Source organism: Gavialis gangeticus, unplaced genomic scaffold, assembly GCF_001723915.1.
Source record: "Gavialis gangeticus isolate Ggan-Ray unplaced genomic scaffold, GavGan_comp1, whole genome shotgun sequence".
Lineage (NCBI taxonomy): Eukaryota > Metazoa > Chordata > Crocodylia > Gavialidae > Gavialis > Gavialis gangeticus.
The window spans coordinates 26,879,502-26,898,771 of record NW_017729026.1 but is presented as its reverse complement, the minus strand read 5'-3'; the positions used below and the strand labels follow the sequence as shown (position 1 = coordinate 26,898,771).

At 39.1% G+C, this 19,270-nt stretch overlaps 1 protein-coding gene across 1 annotated transcript; it reads left to right on the top strand.

Annotated features, from left to right (window-relative positions):
* The first annotated feature begins 602 nt into the window (after nt 1-602).
* AMD1 (adenosylmethionine decarboxylase 1) lies at nt 603-18,935 on the top strand. Its single transcript, XM_019520085.1, has 9 exons — nt 603-744; nt 8,743-8,829; nt 11,702-11,828; nt 12,315-12,417; nt 14,351-14,393; nt 14,500-14,644; nt 15,672-15,764; nt 15,853-16,008; nt 16,660-18,935. The coding sequence occupies exons 3-9, from the start codon at nt 11,712-11,714 to the stop codon at nt 16,798-16,800; spliced, it is 798 nt and encodes a 265-aa protein (XP_019375630.1). The 5' UTR covers nt 603-744; nt 8,743-8,829; nt 11,702-11,711; the 3' UTR covers nt 16,801-18,935.
* Nucleotides 18,936-19,270: the final 335 nt, after the last annotated feature.

The following is a 19,270-nucleotide window of genomic DNA, read 5'->3' as shown; positions in this document are numbered from 1 at the left end:
AGTAACTATCCTACTATTTAACATTTTGTCTTTTTGGGTGGACTTCTGTGTCAGAAACTGAATCTCTTGATTTTTGGCTATATAGCGTACTCTTGAACACTGCAGATAGACTAAATTTGAGCTCTTATTCTTTATCACAGTGTTAAAATATAAAGTTTCCATTGAAACATCAAGCAAATGACTGATAGCAACTTAAAATTACTTCAATAATGAGATGCTCAAGTGATAAATTAGTATGTAAAACAGTTAGTATCTTAAATGTCTTAATACGTTATACCAGGTCATAAGAAATGGGACATCCACAGGGTCCATCAGAAGCTTGTTACTTAGGTTTTATTTGGTAAGAATTTTTACTTGCGTCAACAGGCAGAATCTAGTAAGTACAGTTCAGTTAATGCTTTTGTAGTTGATTTGAATGATTGGTCTGTAATATTTACTGTAGAAGTAACTGTGAACACAGCATGGTTTTGGAATAGCACTTATTCAGATTGTGCTTTAAAGCAAAATGCCTTGTTTCTTTGAAACCGGTTCTTAAAGAAACTATCTAGTCTAAAAACTCAGTCTGAATAATATCTGGATTCTTACTATTAAATCATTCTGTTTTCAGAAGTTAGTCAAACAAATGTCTGAATACCAAAGGGAATTGGAAATTCGGTTTCAGCTTCACACTACTGTGATGGTGTATCAAACGAGAAGACTTGGTCTTCAGAAGAACATACTTACAAGTTGAATTTCAAACATTGGGTAAAGTATACAATTTTATACAAAGGCATGCAACTCAATTTAGTTAGGTTAAAATAATTGAGTGGCTTCTCATGCTATAGCTTTTAAGCCTCCAGTCAACTTTTTTGAGTTTAGCCTCTTTTTCCTGTTTCTCTGTAAAATACTTTCACAAATTGAGGAGCCAGCTGAAAGTAAACTAGAATTTTTTTCCTTATGCAGTACTCCTAACTACAGTAGGAAAAGATTTGGACAGAAGTAGTAGTTTCAAGCTGATGGTATGTATGTATGTGTTTTAAATATCCCCCTCAAAGCCAGTGAATGATCTTTAGTTACAAAAACATTCTCCCGTCTAGTAAGCAGTTGGTGTTTATAATAAACTTTAACTTAATACTTTACAGCCTTTGAAATGAATAGTAGCTCACCTTGTTTCTTAATTATAATTGAGCATATTTAGCTGATAGGCAAGGAAGTACAAGGCCTACATATTGGTCAACTACTGTTATGGTTATATGAATTAATTCCTTGAACCATGCATAAACAACTACTGAAGAAGTTGAAATATATTAGCCTGTAACAATGTGCTTCTGGAGATAAGGCTATTTTGAAGAGATAAGGGACACTTTTTCCTCCAAATACCATGTGGTAAGAAGTAGTTTCGTACTTGTATGAAAGTCTTCTGGTATTCAATTAAATAGATTTTACTCCAGTACCTTGGATCAGTAAAAATGTTGCTTGATCTGATAGTCAAATTGTACTGAACATGGAGCCACATAAATAATTTGTTGCCTTTTCAAAAGGTTTTATAGATTTATTTTTTTCCCCACACTAGAAACTTTTGTAGCAGTGTAAAATGACCTATACCAGTACAACTTATCTTAAACTTGAGTAAGCTGTATTACTGCAAATGTTTATTGTTGTAAGGCATAATCTTTTGTGCAGAAAAGTCCTCAGTTTAATAGTTCTAAGGGGTTTTCATGTGTGTTTTTTCCCGTGTACTTGGGAGCCCTTCCCATTACTGATATAGAAAAGGGTTTCACACAGCTGCAATCCACCTTGTTTATACATTAAGTGGTATCCTGTACTGCAGGCAAGTGTAGAACAAATCAAGATTTTGCTGATCGTGATTCTCAAGGGCATAGCTCCATTTGGCAAGGAAAATCCTCACCTACTTAGCTCAAACACAAAATTGAATGCTTGGCTGGAGGTAGGGTGGATTGCCACTGTTGACGAACTATTTCTTCTGAAATAATAGAGGCACTTAGCTTTTTAATAAGATTGTAAAACTTGTAAACTTTACCTTTTTTCAATTCCCTGAACTTTGCTGCTGAAACTTCATAATGAATTGAATGTACCCAAAAGGCTCAGCCTCAGACAATTCAAGTTTCAAGGCTACTGTGTTAGGCACTTATTGCAAATGCAAGACTATCATGCACTGACATACATGAGTTAGCTGTTGGGGGGGGAAAAAAAATCCCTTCTCCCCCTTCATTTGACATTCACTGTTAGTGACTATAAAACAGAAAGCCTTTATGTAGTGGAATCTTCCAGTTCATGCTTGACAAATGCTAAAGTTAGATAGTAATGTAGAAGATCGTAGTGTATTTTAGTAGTGCCCACCTTTTTACCTTTTTATACAGCATTTCCCAAACATCTTTCTGGCATGTATTCAGCAACTTGCTGCATTCTTGGAGAAATACAGTGATTTGGCTGTCAGTAGCAGATGTCATTAATCTTAACACTTGAAAAATGCAGTCAGTCTCTCGGTTGACTTTCTTAATTAGTTGCAGTTGTGTTATTGCTTTAGATGGTAAACCACCCACTACAAAACTGTGTATTGACTGGGACAAATGAGGAAAGATAACACTTATCAGAGCTGTAGCATTATGCAGTAATATGTTCTTGAATAAATGTCTGAACTGCCTAGAGGCTAGAAATAAATGAAGATTAAGGTTTGTTTGTTTTTTACCACCTTTGTCATCACAGTACATATTGAACTCCTGTTTTTCCCTAGCACAAAATGTGAATATACAGGTATTCAAGCAGTGTTGTGGGGCTTTTTGTGAGGGGGGTATCTAGCAATTCTGTCACAAACTGGTTTTAAACATTAGTTTTGTTGTTTCCTAGCACTATGTGTAATCCCTGTTCAGTTCTTATATACCAAAATGAGAGAGTCCTAAAGACTCCTCCTTTCCCCCTCCCCTGTCCAAATATCCCATAGTTGTCTTTTTCTTGCTCTCTCACCTGCCGTATGGCAGGTTGTCAGGGAGCCATTCCTTCACCCTAGTCCTCTGGGGTTGAGGAACTTACTGACGCTACGGGGGCTCTGGCAGTGACTACTGGAACTGTCAGGTGTGAGGAGAGCAGTTCTCACTCCTGCTACCACTATGGATGGAGGGCTGTCCTTGGTTGGTGCCTTTTCAGCTGCTGTTGATGGCATGTTCCCTGCTCCCAGCAGTGGAGAAGACAGGCTGAGCCCAGAAGCAGGCTACTGTCACCCATGGCTAGAGACCTCTGCTTTGTGGCTTTGTAGTTTTCCTTCTGTGGGGCTAGAATGGTCATATGTTTCCCTTGTCACACTTGTCCTGCTGCAGATAAACACCTGCCCATATCCAGAATGTGTGCTTTTCTGTCCTTGCATCCATTATTGGCCTGCTGTTCAGCAATAGTTACAAATCAGTTGCAAGTTTATAAAATAAAAGGTAGGGCAAACTAGAATTTTAGAGTGTTTAGCGGCACAGATATGTTATTTGTAATGCCTAGGAAACCTAGGCAGAGGCTAGAATTCAGTTTTTTTTCCCAGGTGCTTTAGAAAAAGTGCAACACAGTTCTTGTCCTATTAATTCAACAATTTGAGGCAAATTATGCATGAGTAGGGCCAGGACAGTGGTCAGCACTCCCTTCTCTTTGCTTCTGGCCATGCTGAGAAGCACTGCTGTCTTCCTTCAGAATCAAGCCTGTGGGGTGCCTTTGGTAGAAAGTGGTGCTGAAACCTAAGGCTACTGCATTATCTCTGTGCTAAATAAATGAGTGGAAATAAATAGTGGAAATCAGGCCTTTATTGGCTTCCACTCCATTCTGACTTCTTTCTCTCTCTCTCTCTCTTTCAAATTGGCATCAGTATACTGCTTCACTTGGCCAACCAGGAAATAATGCGTGTAGAACATCAGCAGGAACCATTTATCTCAATGTAGGCACTAATTGCTAGTTATTAGATTAGTAGAAAAATAATTAATCAGACTTGCCTATTAACATCCCACTCTGGTGTCAAGGCAAATCATTCTTTAATTGGCAAAATGAATAAATGCTTCAGTTCACCAGAATGCAGTTAACTTGCTCTTGCATTTTCATTCCTTTCACTATACCCCTGAATCCACATTTTACAAAACATCAAATATTTTTATTTCTAGTTGACTATAAATTTTGACGGTGCTTTCATTGTTGAGCTGTAAATTGGTTAAATAGATTGTGCTGAAATCAAATTCAACATCAGTGACTTTCCTCCCAGATTTTTGCTGATAATTCTGTTTCCCTTCATGTATGCTCATAACCTTTATGTGCTGTCATAGAGTTGTTTTATAATGCAATCCTGCTTCTTACTTTAAGCATTGAATTTCTCCCAGTGAAACATGCCCCTTCTCATGAGAGTGAATGGCTGTATGCTCCCCTCCCTTGTCTGGATTGGATGGCAGGTTTTCTCTGCAGGAATCTTGGTTTTAACCTTTAAACTCTATTGCCTTTACTTACACATTTAAGAAAATTGCATAAAATATAATGTTGTGCATTGAACTTGGATCAAGAACGAAGTAATCACCAATAGTTGAGGGGGGGATAGCTAATGCTTATTTGTAGTTATTACCCAAGCTAACACTTTTTAAGGCCATCAAAGTTGGACTGTTTTATAATAGTCTGTTTTTCTGTGTTTTTGTTTTGAAAATGCGCTCATGTTTTCTTTTTCTGAGAGAATATCCTGTAATATTCAGGCTTGCTTAAATGCTCAGGCTTGTTCACAGCTTGGGTCTTATGGCCCCATCATAGCTGGGCTGTAACTGCAAGTCAGCATAAGTGAGCAGCTGAGAGTTGGCTCAGGCCTGGGGCTTTGAGATGGGGACTATATTTACTCCCAACCCTGTCGTGTCTAGGCTGCAGCTTTGTGGATGGGGCCGCAAGTAGATTAAAACCTAGTCCCTGGAGGAATGGACAGGTTGTACTTTCCTGGGGCTGTATTCTGACTGCCCACCCTCTTACTTTCTCCTCCTTTCCTCTTTGGAGGGGGTGGGGGTGTGATAGAGCAGTGCTGGATGCTGAGGGGGCTGATATGCTGGTGCAGTGACGTTACATGTAGTGCTACAGAACCTAGCACGATAGAAGCTCACTTCATCCAGGAACACTTGTAGCACTACAGAAGCTGTGCACCTATGTCCCGTTGGTGTGTTTGCTGCAAATGTAACAGCTGTCTATGCCTTTGCACTAGGGAAACTTTTGGCTCGTTTTAGTGGTTTTCCACCTTTTTAAACTAAAGGCACCCCTCCAAGGAGGAGTTGGGTGGAGCGGGGCTAGATTGGGAAGTGCTGCAGCAAGAGAGTGCTCCTGCCTGCGTTAGGCTTATCAAATAAACATAATTTGAACAAAAAGAACACACTTTTTTTCTTCTGCAGCTGCTTACTGATCTGGCTTTGCAGAAGTTGCCTGGGACAGGTTCACCTGGTTGGTGGTAACACCCATGCTGGCTGTAATTGCACAGTGGCACTCAAAGTCTCATAAAACTAAAGTTGAGAACCATTGTCCTAGAGCCTAGAGGCTTTAGTTTCCAGTGCCATCACAGAGCTGTGATTTTAAACATGAGCATTTTGATTCCTATCCTAGTATTAAGATAGGGACTATATTCACTCCCTGCCCTGTGTAATGCCTGTATTCTATATTCATTAACCTAAAAATTCAAAACCTAAATTAAAAATTTACAAGACAAAACACAAGCCTAAAGAATTTGAAAGATACACAGGCAAGCAGGGGCCATGCGTGGTGTGGTGCGGTGTGGCCAGTGTGCAGCTCCCAGGACAAAGGCAGCAGAGCAGCAGCCCACCCATGCCTGCCCCAGGGGTGTGCACAGCAGCAGAGAGTCACACCCCTCAACACCTCCGGATGAGTCTCCTGCAGCTCCATCCCATGATTTGCTCTGGCCCTGGGGCTCCTTTTGCCCCACCCCACTCCCTCTATGACTGTGGGGGGGCCTCACTTTTTTTTCTCTCTCCTCTCCCCAGCCCCTTCCCTCTCTGTAGACTTACCTGTTGGGTGCTGCTCTGCATGCCATGGGACTGCATTCCTGCAGGGTTAACATATTTCCTGTTTCAAAAGAGAACACCTGTGGCGGGGGGAGGCTAATATGATGTGGGGGTTGCAGCGATATGCCTGTACCTTGCCACTGCCCCTTACTCCCAAGCCACAGTTCCCTGCATCCTGCCAGGGTATGCAGGGACACCCCCTAAGTTCCAAACTCCCACCCTTCAACCATACAAAACAACCACATAATTTTGAGTTCAGCTGTGTGATTAAAATTGCGATTCATTGTGATTTTTTTTTTAATCTCAATCAAATCTTTAAATAACTTTATAGCCCTAATATGCATGAACTTGAAATTGCTGACTTACAAATACTGTATGTTGACCTGGTTGATTACTGTATGAATATACTGGTCTAGTCTAATAGGAGTTTGAAAAGTAGGACGGTGTGAAGATATTCCAGGGCAGAAAGTTCTGCACCCCACAGAGACTAGCTTAGTAGGTTTGAAAGAACTGTTTTTCATAGAGAAAGAAACAAAGAAATCTTGAAAACCTAAAGATTCAGACATCCTACCAAGTGCCTACAGAAATCTGTTACTCCAGCACTAGGCGATGGAAAGCCTAGATGTGTATAAAACATCTGGGTTTTTCCAAGTACTTTCTGTCTTTTACTGCCTGTCTACTTCTGGATTTGTCTGTCTTCCCCCTGATGCATTTAACTAACTGATGGTGAGAAATCCACAGGTACCAAATTTTTTAGTAGATGATTAAAGCAGCTGTCCATAGTATACAAAAATCTGATGCTCTGCTTTGAGTGGAAGAATTACAGAACTTTGTTCTGGGGTGGGTAAAGGCAAATGCCTGACCCTGAGGTGATGCAGTTGGAGGAGGAACGAGTGCAGCTAACGTTCTCATAGTGGAAGGGACTGTTACTGACTTTTTAAATGTATCCAGCTGAGGAGCTAAAACTTAATTTCATGTCAAATAATATCTACCCTTCTGGCACAGTTTGGCTTTTGTTGCTCATTTCATGAACAACTGGAAATAATCAACTGTAGTATGGGTTACTTTAAAAATTCTTCTAGTATTAGGCTTAATTTTAAAGTAACTAGCTTGTGGTATACCTGTCATTCCTTAAGAAATTAGCTTTATTGACTGCAGTAGTTCAGTATTGCGGGGGGGAGGCACTTCTGAATATGTTCATATATTAAAAATGCATAGTTTATCTACTGTAACTTGTCATGGAATGTGCAGTAAATGTAAAAAGTGTAACTTAAGTGACACTGAAAACATTTGTCAGTTGCATTAAATTAATTTAGGAGAAGTTTTGAGAGGCTGTAATCAATAGCACTCTTTACACAGACCAGGAGGTTGTACCAGTCTTTTGAGAACATGTGAAAATACTCCCTATTCTCCAGAATATTTGTCGGACATGCCATGCCTTTAGATATTTTTGGTCTTGACAAACTTTGTCCATTCTTGTCCCACCCAAACAAGCAAGCTATCTAAATAGCTAAACTTCAATGATTATGGGGTGGCACTTATAATACTAGTAGGACTACACATTGTTTAACCTTGAAGGCAAACAAAGCGGTTCAGTTACTGTTTGTCAAAAAGCTGCTGCTTAGAGTAGCACGAGACAAATCTCAAACTCTATATATACACTGTGACAAGCTAAAAGAAAAATCTGCTTTAGCTCACAAAAGCAAATTATTTCTTGTATTAAGTGGATAATATCTCATCACATTGGCATGTAAAATGACAGCTTATGACTCCCTGCTATTCCACTTGACTCATCAGTGGAATTAGATGTTCATTTCTGTTAATGTAATGGAGCTCTGGTCTCTGTGCTTAACACTGTCTAGAAATAGTCTAGGATGCTCCAAAATACCTGTCAAGACAGATGGAAGAAGTATTCCCATTTTATAATGGGACAGCAATCAACAGTTATGCCCAAAGTCACAAGGCTACTTTATTTAACCACATAATGGAGGTGATTTCTATTCAAGACCATGCTTATTAATAACCTATGATTTTGCAACTTACATGGAGAATAGTGGGTTAGGTGCACTGCAACTAAAATGTCTAGTGTCTTGAATTCAGAATTTTCTATCTGCAGAACATGAGCCAGGCTTTACCAACTAGTTGCTGATTTGCTCATTTGGTTTTGTTGTGATTATATAACAGATATGGGTGTTGGGGGTCTAGTGCCAAAGAAAGAGCTAACTTGTTCATATTTCTGTTTCTCAGTGCAGTTGACTGAAAGGATTAGTGCTGTCTTACTATGTACAAGTAAATTAATACTTTGCATTCTTCATCTGCAAGCATTATTAAAATGTAAATACAGAGTAAATTGGTTCATGGAAAAAGTCTCAACTTGGTCTTATGGAATTAAGTTAATTGGATAGTGTGGAAACATGCATTGCCTGAAAAAGAGAATAGCTGGCTATAACTTAACTTAAAAAAAAAATTCAATTAAGCTCAAGGCAACTCAAGAAAAAGGTATAAACAGCTATCTATAACCAGTTCTGCTAATCTGAGTGGGGCAGGAAACCGTTATTTAACAATATAGTTTAAAATTCTGATTGAGACACTTATTTTGGCTTTGCCACTCTAAATATTTAGTGTTTTTTTTATTTCAAATGGCATTCTTCTATCTTAATATATGGAATGAAAAAAGTCTTTGGCAAGACATCCTCTCAATATTGTGTATTTAACTTAATGACTTTTTTTTCTTTTACAGGTTTGAGTGGGACAAACTTTTGGAGAATGTGCATTGTTTGATCATAAGTGTGACAAAAACTGACAAGCAGGAAGCTTATGTACTCAGGTAAGCTTGTCTTTCCAGGAGATGCTTTGTTTTTCCAGAAGCATACATAATGGTATCTCTTCTAAGAAAGTTCTAGTTTCCTTCCAGTTTTACTGGATGACTGCATCTTGCAGGGTTTGTTAATGACTGATATATGCAAACAAAGTCAGAATGATTTTTTTTTTCAATATCTGTACTGTTACTTGCTTTTCAACATCTCAAAGGATTAAAGAACTAGCTTAATGCCAGTCTCCATCTTTGGGCAGGGGGCTGGACCAGATCTTGTGAAGTCCCTTCCAGCCCTAATGTCTGTGAAATCTCTTGCCTCCATCCCATCTACTGATCTAGTAGATCAGTAGGAGTCCCAAATGAAGAGCTCTTGTAAAAATGTACTTGGACTATGTTCAGTAGCGAGATGCATTTCAGAATAGCAGCTGCAGGAAGAATGGCTAAATTTTTAATTTCAAAGCTTGTGTGTATGCGGAATGGTACAAATTTGGCTCAACCATTTTAAAATGTAAACAGAATTATTAAACTGAGGACACTTTATAAGACTCCACAGCTTTTCTGACAGCTTAGGGATTCTTCCTTCTTGTACATGTAGCACAGTTGGAGATCTTGGCCAGCTTACACCAAGAAAATCTACCAGTTGGGTTTTTTTCTGCGTCCAAGATTAAGGCAAAAGAAGCCTGGGGTAGGAGACTGGCAAATAAGTTGCATTGGGGAAACCTCCAGCCTCTCCACAGATTTAACTGCATCATTTATTACAAATTGGTGTCTAACTGTATGCAATTGTACCTTTCAACTTTTTAAACCATATTTTGTGCAGAGTTGCTCTTTCCTGGCCCTAACTTTATTTATATTTTAGCCCTTCCCCTCTCCCTCCCCAAGCCCAGCTGAAAAACTTACAGACTGGGGGTTCCCAACCCCCAGGCCACAGTCCGGTACTGGGCTGCAAAGGGTTGGCTGCCAGTTGACAGGAGGGTAGGTTGCCAGTGTGGAGGTCTGGAAGTGTCTGCAGTATACCAGCCTGGCAGCCAACCCTTCTTATACTAAGTATAAAAAAAAAAAAAAAGGGGGGGGCTACCTGCGGCATAAAAAGGTTGGGAACCCCCGTTATAGAGAGTGGCATAAGCAGAGTTGGTGCCTAGGGAAAAACCCTATTGGAGTATGTGGGGGAACAGCAGCCTTTCCCATACTGGGAATTCCTAAACAATCTTAGCTGAGCTGTTGCTGCTGCACATGATCAGCCTCCCCCTGTATTTGCTCTTAAAGCAGCAGTAACTGGGAACTTCTTACGGGTTTGTGGACAAACTGACAAAATTCAGACTCTTCAGTGGTAGGGGAAACTTCAGTGCCCTTCCTAACATGACACCTGGGGCAAGTGCCCCCCTTGCTCACCCCTAGTTATGCTCTTGTTTATGGGACCTACTCTCATATTTATACAAAGGTCCCTTAAACTTGCTGTAGAGTTAAGGGACCATGAAATAGAAGTAATGAGATCTATGCCCAGTTTTCTCTACAGCACACAAGGATCGACATAAATGAATCTGCAACTAAAAACTTGGGTCAGGATTTGAGTAGTAGTATACAATATATTTGATAAATAGTTTCTTTTGTGTGTAGCTGTATAATGCCCACATTCTTTACAAACATGCCTATTCTATGTACAACTATCTTTAGTTCATTTTTCATTAAAAAAAGTATGATTTGTTTTCCAACAGACTTCATTTCTTCACTTCCTAATGTTTTATAAAGCTCACTGGTCTAAGTCTCATTTTAGAAAAGATGCTTTGATAACAAAAGTGGTGTTGTAGCTTGGGTGTGGCCAGCCTGCAGCAGGTAGTCCACACATGGTTCAGGTGGTCTGTGTATAGCATGTAGTAGACAAGGCAGGGAGTAGAAAGGAGACTGGGCAAGGAAGGGGGTATTCAAGGAGGTGTTTACCCTGTAGCATACCTGCTAAAATGCTTTGCTGTACCTCATGCTTTCCTAATAGGAAGAGAAGTTTGTGTTGTCTTGCTATCTTTAAAAGTGATTTAATTTGTTACCATAGTGAAGATTGAGGAAAGAAGATGCCTTAGTGTTTTGTTTAGTCACTTTATATATTGGATACAGTGGTCAAACTAATCTCATCTGAAACAACGCTGTGAAAATGTGCATCACATCAGATTACTCAGTTTAGTCTCTGGTTTTTACCAGTAAATATCCATCTTGGAAGAATGCTAGGCTTAAGCTTTCTATAGACTGTATTTACTAATTAGAATTAGTTTGTTAAATAAGTCTGTCTTCGTAGAACTGCTTATGCTGACTCGTATGTGAATGTTTGTCTCTCTCATTTGTTTTGAAGTCCATCTCTGTGAGGGCAGTAAATGTTAGACCTAAGCTTGTTCAGCTGCTGCTTTATTCAGAAAGGGGTATAATAATTCTTTAATTTAGAACTTATCTCATGCTGGGCTAAAGATTCTTGCCTAGTTATCTATGGTGCATTATTGAAATCTGAAGTAAAGATTTTTTTTTCCAAAGGTGACTTGACTGCCTAATCTGACACCTTGAAGTAATCTGTTTAAGGTCACATTTGCTCATAGCATTAAGTATCCATCATCTGAAAATAGAGGTGGGGTGATGCAGAATATCTAGTTGGACACCTGAAAATTTGAAAGTCTTGGGTGAAGTCTGTTTGGCACAAGGCATATTACTAAAATTTACAAAAATTAGTATCTTTATTGGTTAGTCTTAATACCATTGGCTCTGAGTTGCAGTCTAGTGATAGCTCATAATTTCTCTGCATCCTTTTTCATACGTAGGAAATACACTGTTTATGTGATAAGTGTCTCTAGGTTGCACAGTGAATTAAACTTTATCTAAATTTGTTTTTTCCCTCCCCCCTCAGTGAGAGTAGCATGTTTGTCTCCAAGAGACGTTTCATTTTGAAGACATGTGGTACCACCCTCTTACTGCAAGCACTGGTTCCCCTTTTGGAGCTTGCCAGAAAGCACAGTGGGTTTGACTCCATTCAGGTAAGATGTGAAAAATATACTACCATAAATCCTTTAACTCCCATTTAGCATGCATTCTTCTATAGTTTATTTAATGCAACTCCTCTTCTATAACATCTTTCTTCCAAACTCATATCCTACAAGTACTTGCATTTTATAGATACAGCTTTCTACTTTTTTAAATGTTATCAAGTCTTTTTTCTTTCAACTAATGCATAGGTCTGTTTGAAACCAAGATTCCCTCAGTGTGGATAGGGAATAAGTACTACTTGTTGTAAAGTGATGGGTTGCAGTGTACAAGTCCTAGATGAATAAGGTACTAATGTGTGAATATTCACTTCTGCCTGGATGTACAAGACTTAGAAAAGTGTCGCTTTGTTTTTTTCTTAATGATGGTGAGCAGAGAGCCATATGCAAGTTTAAACTTGAACCTATGTCTAGGATACCTAAGAATACAATATGCTGTATGTCTTTACATTTTTTTGTTGCTTTTTGCCTTTTTTTCAGAGCTTCTTTTATTCACGTAAGAATTTTATGAAGCCTTCCCACCAGGAGTACCCGCATAGGAATTTCCAGGAAGAAGTAGAGTTCCTTAATGAAATTTTCCCAAGTGAGCTATTGTCATTTTCTTTTCACATATAATTGTCTAGTGGTTGTCCTTAATAACATGATGCTAATGAATGTGGCAGTCATGGTACCCTACATGCTAAATTGCTACAAGAGCTGTTGAGAACTGCACTGCAGGATTTTGCAGCCAGTGCAGGCTCGTCCAACATCGACTGCCTCTGCTAAAGACTGTTCCTTCTAACTGCTTGACCAATGTCCATGTGGGAGAGGTTACATGTTGCAAAATCAAAATTCCTAATAGGATTTAGTTTCAGGACTGAGACCTTGTTGTGCCTATTGCTGGCTAGGAAGCCCCTTTAAAAAAAGAGGAAGTCAAGAAGTTCCTTTAAACTAAAACTAGAATATTTTGAAAGGTGGAGTCTGTTTTATACATCTGACCACTTGATATCTAGCAGGGAAGTTCACTAAGTACTTACATGGTCACAGTAACATTTCCCTCTAATAGTTTCAGGAGAACAGTCCTGAAGAGGCTAAACCTGGTGGTTCTTGAGTCTCTTGTTGTGTAGGGGAACTTAACATTAAATGCATTTAGTCAGAAGAGACCTGTTGGTAACTGCTAGCTTCACAAATCTGCTTTGGATCTGAAATTTGAGCTCCCCCCCTTTTTTTCATATGATCACTAGCAAGCTCCTGCAGGTCAAATGAGAAAATTAGAAACCTGGAATATTCTGCTGTTTTAAGGTGAAACTTCAGAACTTGTCTGGAAAGCAGAACCAACAGCATTCATTACTAGCCATGAGAATCCAGGTCATGTTCAGGAACTCGGACTATGGATTTCAGAAATTTAAAGTAGTAGAATACTATCATTAGCAGGGATTTGGGTTTTCTGTGCTGAATGGGAAAGTGTGGTAAAACCTGGATTTCTTCAAAGGAGAAAAGCCTGACACATGGTTGGGCTTTTTTTTCCCTTGGAGGCTGGCAGAGTTTCAGCCTGCAAGGGGCTGGGGAAGTTGGGAGGAGGGTGTTCAGGCAGGGGATGACATGTGCATGTACAAATGCTCATGGCAGCCTGGAGAGCTGCTTCCACAGGTAGGCTGGGGGTGGGGGGAAGCTGCCCAGGTGATGCTTGGGGGGCCTGGGGCTGGAATTCCTGACTGTAGGACCCAGGTGGGGAGTGGGATGCAGCACACTTCCAGGGTGGTTAAGTGTCCCCCAGATCTGGCTGGGTGCAGGCCTGGGCTCCCTATCCTTCTCCTGGGGCCTCTGTAGCCTAGTGGGCAGGACCCATAGCACCAGGGCTGGACAAGGAAGTTCAGAGTTGCTGCTGCTGCAAGCCTATGCCACCATGGCAAGGGCCCCCTGCCTGCCTGGCAGCAATGGGGTTGGTGGTATGGAGTTGTGCCCCTTGCTTGCAGCCCTGTGCCATCATCATTATAAATTCAGAGTAAAAAAAAAATATAAAATTCAAGGTACTTTGAAAGTAACTTGATGTTTACTATTAGATGGAAACCTAATATGGGAGAAAAATCACATTTTATCCATATTAACCAGATGCACACTCAGTCAGGGTCCCTGGTAGGCCTCTTTAAGTGAGCCATTGCTATTTGAGGCTTTTATCATGCTTAGGTGACTGACAGCTATAAGTATTCTAATGGGTCACAACCCTAACTTCCATTACCCTTACGAGTATCTAGAGCCACCTTTTGGGAAAAGATTGTCTCTAATATGAGTGAGAAGTATAGCAGTCTCAATTCAAAAGCAACAACAGTTCTGTAAAGCCAGGCTTTTGAGCATATTTCTAAGCTTGAAGAGGTAAGGACAGTACCTAACAAGTGGAGAACAGACCAGCTAGTGACCCATGTATTACTTTTGCTACATTGACCTTGTTAAGAACACCAATTTAGTTTAGTCGCCTTGGCTAGAAAGGGATCCACTAGGTTGCATTAACTGGTGACTTTTTTTCCGTCCCCAAATAGATGGAGCAGCTTATTGCATGGGGCGTATGAATTCTGATTGCTGGTAGGTGTTTTATGACTTTGAGATCTATCTTTGTGAAAGAAAGTTCAATTTGAAAAGGTGCTGCTAGTACCTATTACAGGAATGCGATTTTGTCTTTTTTAAACAGGTACTTGTACACTCTGGACTTCCCAGAGAATCGGGTAATCAATCAGCCAGATCAGACACTGGAAATTCTGATGAGTGAGCTTGATCCAGTAGTTATGGACCAGTTCTACATGAAAGATGGTGTTACTGCAAATGATGTCACTCGTGTATGTCTGCTTGGAATTTTTAATATGATACGAGAGGAAGCTGGGGATCTGTAGTTTCACTTCTCTTATACCACAAGATGTAAAATTGTCTGAATAGTTTGCAGGGGCTTCTTCTGAACCAAAATGGGCTTACTTTGGAGATGACGGTTCCTTTTTTGTAGGGGAGAACACCCTGTATGTGTAGAATCTCCTGTGGCGATGCAGTTATAGTATTAAAGCTTCTGGAGGGAGCAACTTTTAGCACTTTATTTTCAAAAGGGAGAAACAAATCAGCTTTTGTGGCAGTCAATCAAAATTCAAATTTTAAAACATCTCCCTTAACACTATGGAGTCATTTTAAAGAGAATGAGTGTGTGCATGGGGAGGAAATTCTCCCATGTTAACAATAACATTTGGGCATAAACTGGCCCATGATAGTCTTCCAAAAATAGTAGCTCAAAGAAGAGGTTGACTTGATGTAATGTGTTTTGATGGATTTCCCGTCCTCCCATCCCCTTCTAACATCAATTCCAATTTACTGTAATTCATTTTAAGCATATGACTGGTGCAGGCTTTGTCTTGGGAAGCTAGGGACTTTATGTAGCAGCCCTGTTCATGGAGTACAAATGGAAAAATATTCAGAGCCTAGAATGTAGCCAAGTAGTTCTTGTTTTCAGGTACTGGTTCAACAAACTATATTTGCCTCTGCCCCAGCCATAAATAAAAGTAATTGCATCCCTTAGTCTTTAAACTTATTCAACTGCTGCTCACAGAACTTTATATTTGTCCCTCACATTAATGTGAAGATGACTTAATGGCTTGAGGAAAAGTGGTTAGACTAATTGGCTTGGTGCGTTAGACAATTTTAGGTATGGGTTGGGCTGCATATAAGTCCTGTACTATAGCATACTTGATTCCTTATCTGTGTAAGGAAGAATTCTGCAAATATCATCTTAGCGCTAATTTAGGAAACAAAGCTATTTCTTTTAGAGCTATACTAGAATTTCAGGAGCTTAAGTGAGTGATTGTAACACATGTCTCTTTTCAGATGAGTGGAATTCGTGACCTGATACCAGGTTCTGTCATTGATGCTACAATGTTCAATCCTTGTGGGTATTCAATGAATGGGATGAAATCAGATGTAAGCATTACTTTTTGCTTTCACTTGTTGACTGTTTGAATTTGAAATTAAATGTATAGTAACCAATTGCAATTAAACTATTCTCCAGGGAACTTATTGGACTATTCACATCACTCCAGAACCAGAGTTTTCTTACGTTAGTTTCGAAACCAACATAAGTCAGACATCCTATGATGATCTAATTAGAAAAGTTGTGGATGTTTTCAAGCCGGGGAAATTTGTGACCACCCTCTTTGTTAATCAGGTACAAGTATTTTTTGTGTCCCTCTCTTCCCCCTCCCGGTAACAAAAACACACAAAATAAGGGAACTTAAGGTGCAGAAGTTGAGTAAGTGTCATTGCTTTGAAATTGTTTTTGCACTTGTGCAATGTTTTCTAGTTTTTTCAAATTGATGAAATATGAACTTTACTAAAGCAAATGTGAAGAAATATTCACAGTATTTGGCATTAAAGCTTGACAAGTACTAAACCTAAAGCTCAGTAAACCCAAGCATCAGAACAGGGCATGGGCTCCAGCTTTTTCAGAAAATTTTGAAGGGACAGATAGTCGAGCCTTAATATTTTCTTGTCACCTTCTAAAATGGACACCATGAATGCCCAAGCAAACACTTGTGGAACACTTGGCCATAACAGCAATGTGTCTACATTCAGCAGCTATACTAGTTCTCTTTGTTAACTGCTGTAGGAGCATTATAAATTTAAAAAAAAATCTGCAGAGGAATTTAAATTGTGTTCAGGTCTAGACAAAATTTGAATCTTACAGCACAGAACCAGGCACTTGCTTTTTATAGGCACATCTCAGGAACTTATCAAAAACTACACAGTAGGAGCTAGCTCTTGCTTACTCTTGTAGAGGGTAACGAATCTTAACAATTTTTGTTTGTTTTTTTCCTAGAGCTCTAAATGTCGTACTGTGTCGTCTTCTGCCCAGAAGATTGAAGGGTTTAAAATTCTTGACCGCCAGATTGCTCAGTTCAGTGATTATAATTTTGTTTTTACAAGTTTTGCCAAAAATCGGCAGCAACAGCATAGTTGATTAAGAATGAAGAAAAAACGCAAAAAGAGATCCCGTATAGAAGGTGGTGGCTGCTTTCTAGATAATGATTCAGGGGGCCATGCTTTCCATTCCCACCATCTTGTAGTTGCGGAAAGCCCTAGATGTAATCATAGTATAATCATTTTGAATTGTATGCATTATTATATCAAGAAATTAGATAACTTGCATGAATGCTCTCTTCTGTGTTTAGGTATTCTATGCCACTCTTGCTGTGAAATTGAAGTGCATGTAGAGAAATCTTACTATATGAGACATTACAACACTTGGAAAAATGATTCAAATAGGATTATACACAATACAGTTTTCCTCCAGGTATCACCAAAAATTCCCCACAGACAAGGCTTTCGTCCTCATTAGACTTTGGCCTCAGCCTACTCACTGGGACAGCTCTTTGTTAATTTGCCACCGGGTACTCTTCATCTATGCTCTAATACCAGTTTCTAGGCCACACTTCTTGGGTTTTTTTTTATTATTTATTTTTTAACCAGTATGCTCTCTAATGGAGCTGACTTCTAGTTCACACTTCAGTGTTTGAAGCAAAGTTCCTTTACCTGATACAGTTAAGAAAGGCAGAACACAGACTACTACAGGTGGTGGGGGATTTTCTTTTGAGGCATAAAATTGCTTATACTTCTAGTCCTCAAACTCATGGGATTTTGTTCAGAATGACTAATGGACAATATACAGCAATACTGGATTAATGCACTAGCTGTTCACTTCTAGAAGCCTGAGCTGACATTTTAATTCAGGTCATAATTTGACAACCTCCTTTTGTCCCTTTTTAATATGCCAAAGTTGACACTTGTCTATGTTTCCAAACCACCACACTTCTACATATGGCAATCTATACTCCCAAAGAGGTCCAAGTTAGAATATAGGTGCTTTGGTAGAGTTGTAACAGTTTTGTACAAAGTACCAGTTCAGTCATGACTTATTGCTTATTTTCAGTTCTGCAGTTGTCAACTTTAAGCCATCTTTAAGGTTGACTTCCTGAGAAGCTGATGCTCTTAAATCTACCCATAGGTAGAACCTAGCAAAAAGATAGTGGAATTTACCAGGCTGGGTATGTTGCTCAGTTTGGGTTTATTAATAATTACTACATTAATTGTCATTTCTAACTGTAAAGAATGCTTCTAAACTCGTCCAAATGTCCCTTCACTTTGTTCCAAGCAAAATCAATGCCTCTCGTGACTGAAAGTCCTGTAACATTGTTGTGCATGTGACTTATGCTGTATTGATGGTGTTGTGACTTCATCTGTTCCTCCTAATTAATGAGGTAATTTCTTTTACTATGACTTGAGGGCATTAAGTAAATTACTGCATAGAACAAGAGCTGTCTGGGACACCTGCGGACAGTGAGGTAGAATGCTATTCATAGAATATAAATAATTCTAGAAGTCACTTAATGGGTATTGACTAAAATGTAGGCTTTAAACAGTTGGCAAACTTGCAGCTGTGTTTGCAGATACTATGGGATTTTTGCAGCTGCAAGACCAGCAAGTCGACTACAAATTTGACACTTTCCTCTGTCCTTGAAATATTGTTTTGACTCTGGATTGATGCAATGGTGGAGTTTATTTTGTTCCTTCTGTATTTAAAAATGAAGCACTTTTTCCCTTTTTTCTTTAGTGTTTCTATACTAAAATCCACTTGGTGGGAAATCAGGTGGTTGGAACAGTTTTGATTTTATATTTTAAGCATATTGGTGATTAAAGATCTCTACCAGTACTATCAGTTATACTGTAAATGGCACCTAATGATTGCTGGTGCCTTACTGAGGACCAATTTTTTCATTGTTTTTTGTTGAACAGTGTCCCAACTGATCTTGACAATTTGTTGGCTTGAGGTCCTATAATGCAAGTAAACAGAAAATCCCATTTTTCTGAGAAGTTGGAAAAAAATACACAAACTTTCTAAAAACAGCCTTGGCTAGAAAAAAAATGAAAACTGTTTGAATGAATTTATTGAACTATATAGGGTGATCAGGAGAGGGGAAAGCAAGGTGTTATAATTTCTCTCTCTGTGGTGTTAGGCTTTTATCATTTAAAAATATCTGTACCACAACCTAATGCTTCAATAAAAGTTTGCTTAATAAATTGTTTCTAGTGATGATACATCTTGCACCATTTTTGTACTGCTTATATTAATCTATTTCAGCTTGAAATCATCCAGTGTTTTTAAACTTACTTTGCCTTTTAGAAAGGATAAAGTCTATTCAGCATAAGATAAAGTGTGTTTAGCATAAGGTAGTCTAAAGTGAGTTGGCATGTGAAAGCACAAAACCAATGAGATGTTAACCTGCTCTGAAGTAGGTTAAACCCATTCATTCTAAATAAATAGTTATCCCACTACAATCTCTCCTATATTCTTTTCCTCCAGTCCTTACGTCTATAGGTATGTTTTGGTTTTTTTTTTTTTTATGGCTTAGGCAGACAAGGTTCTTTGCGTG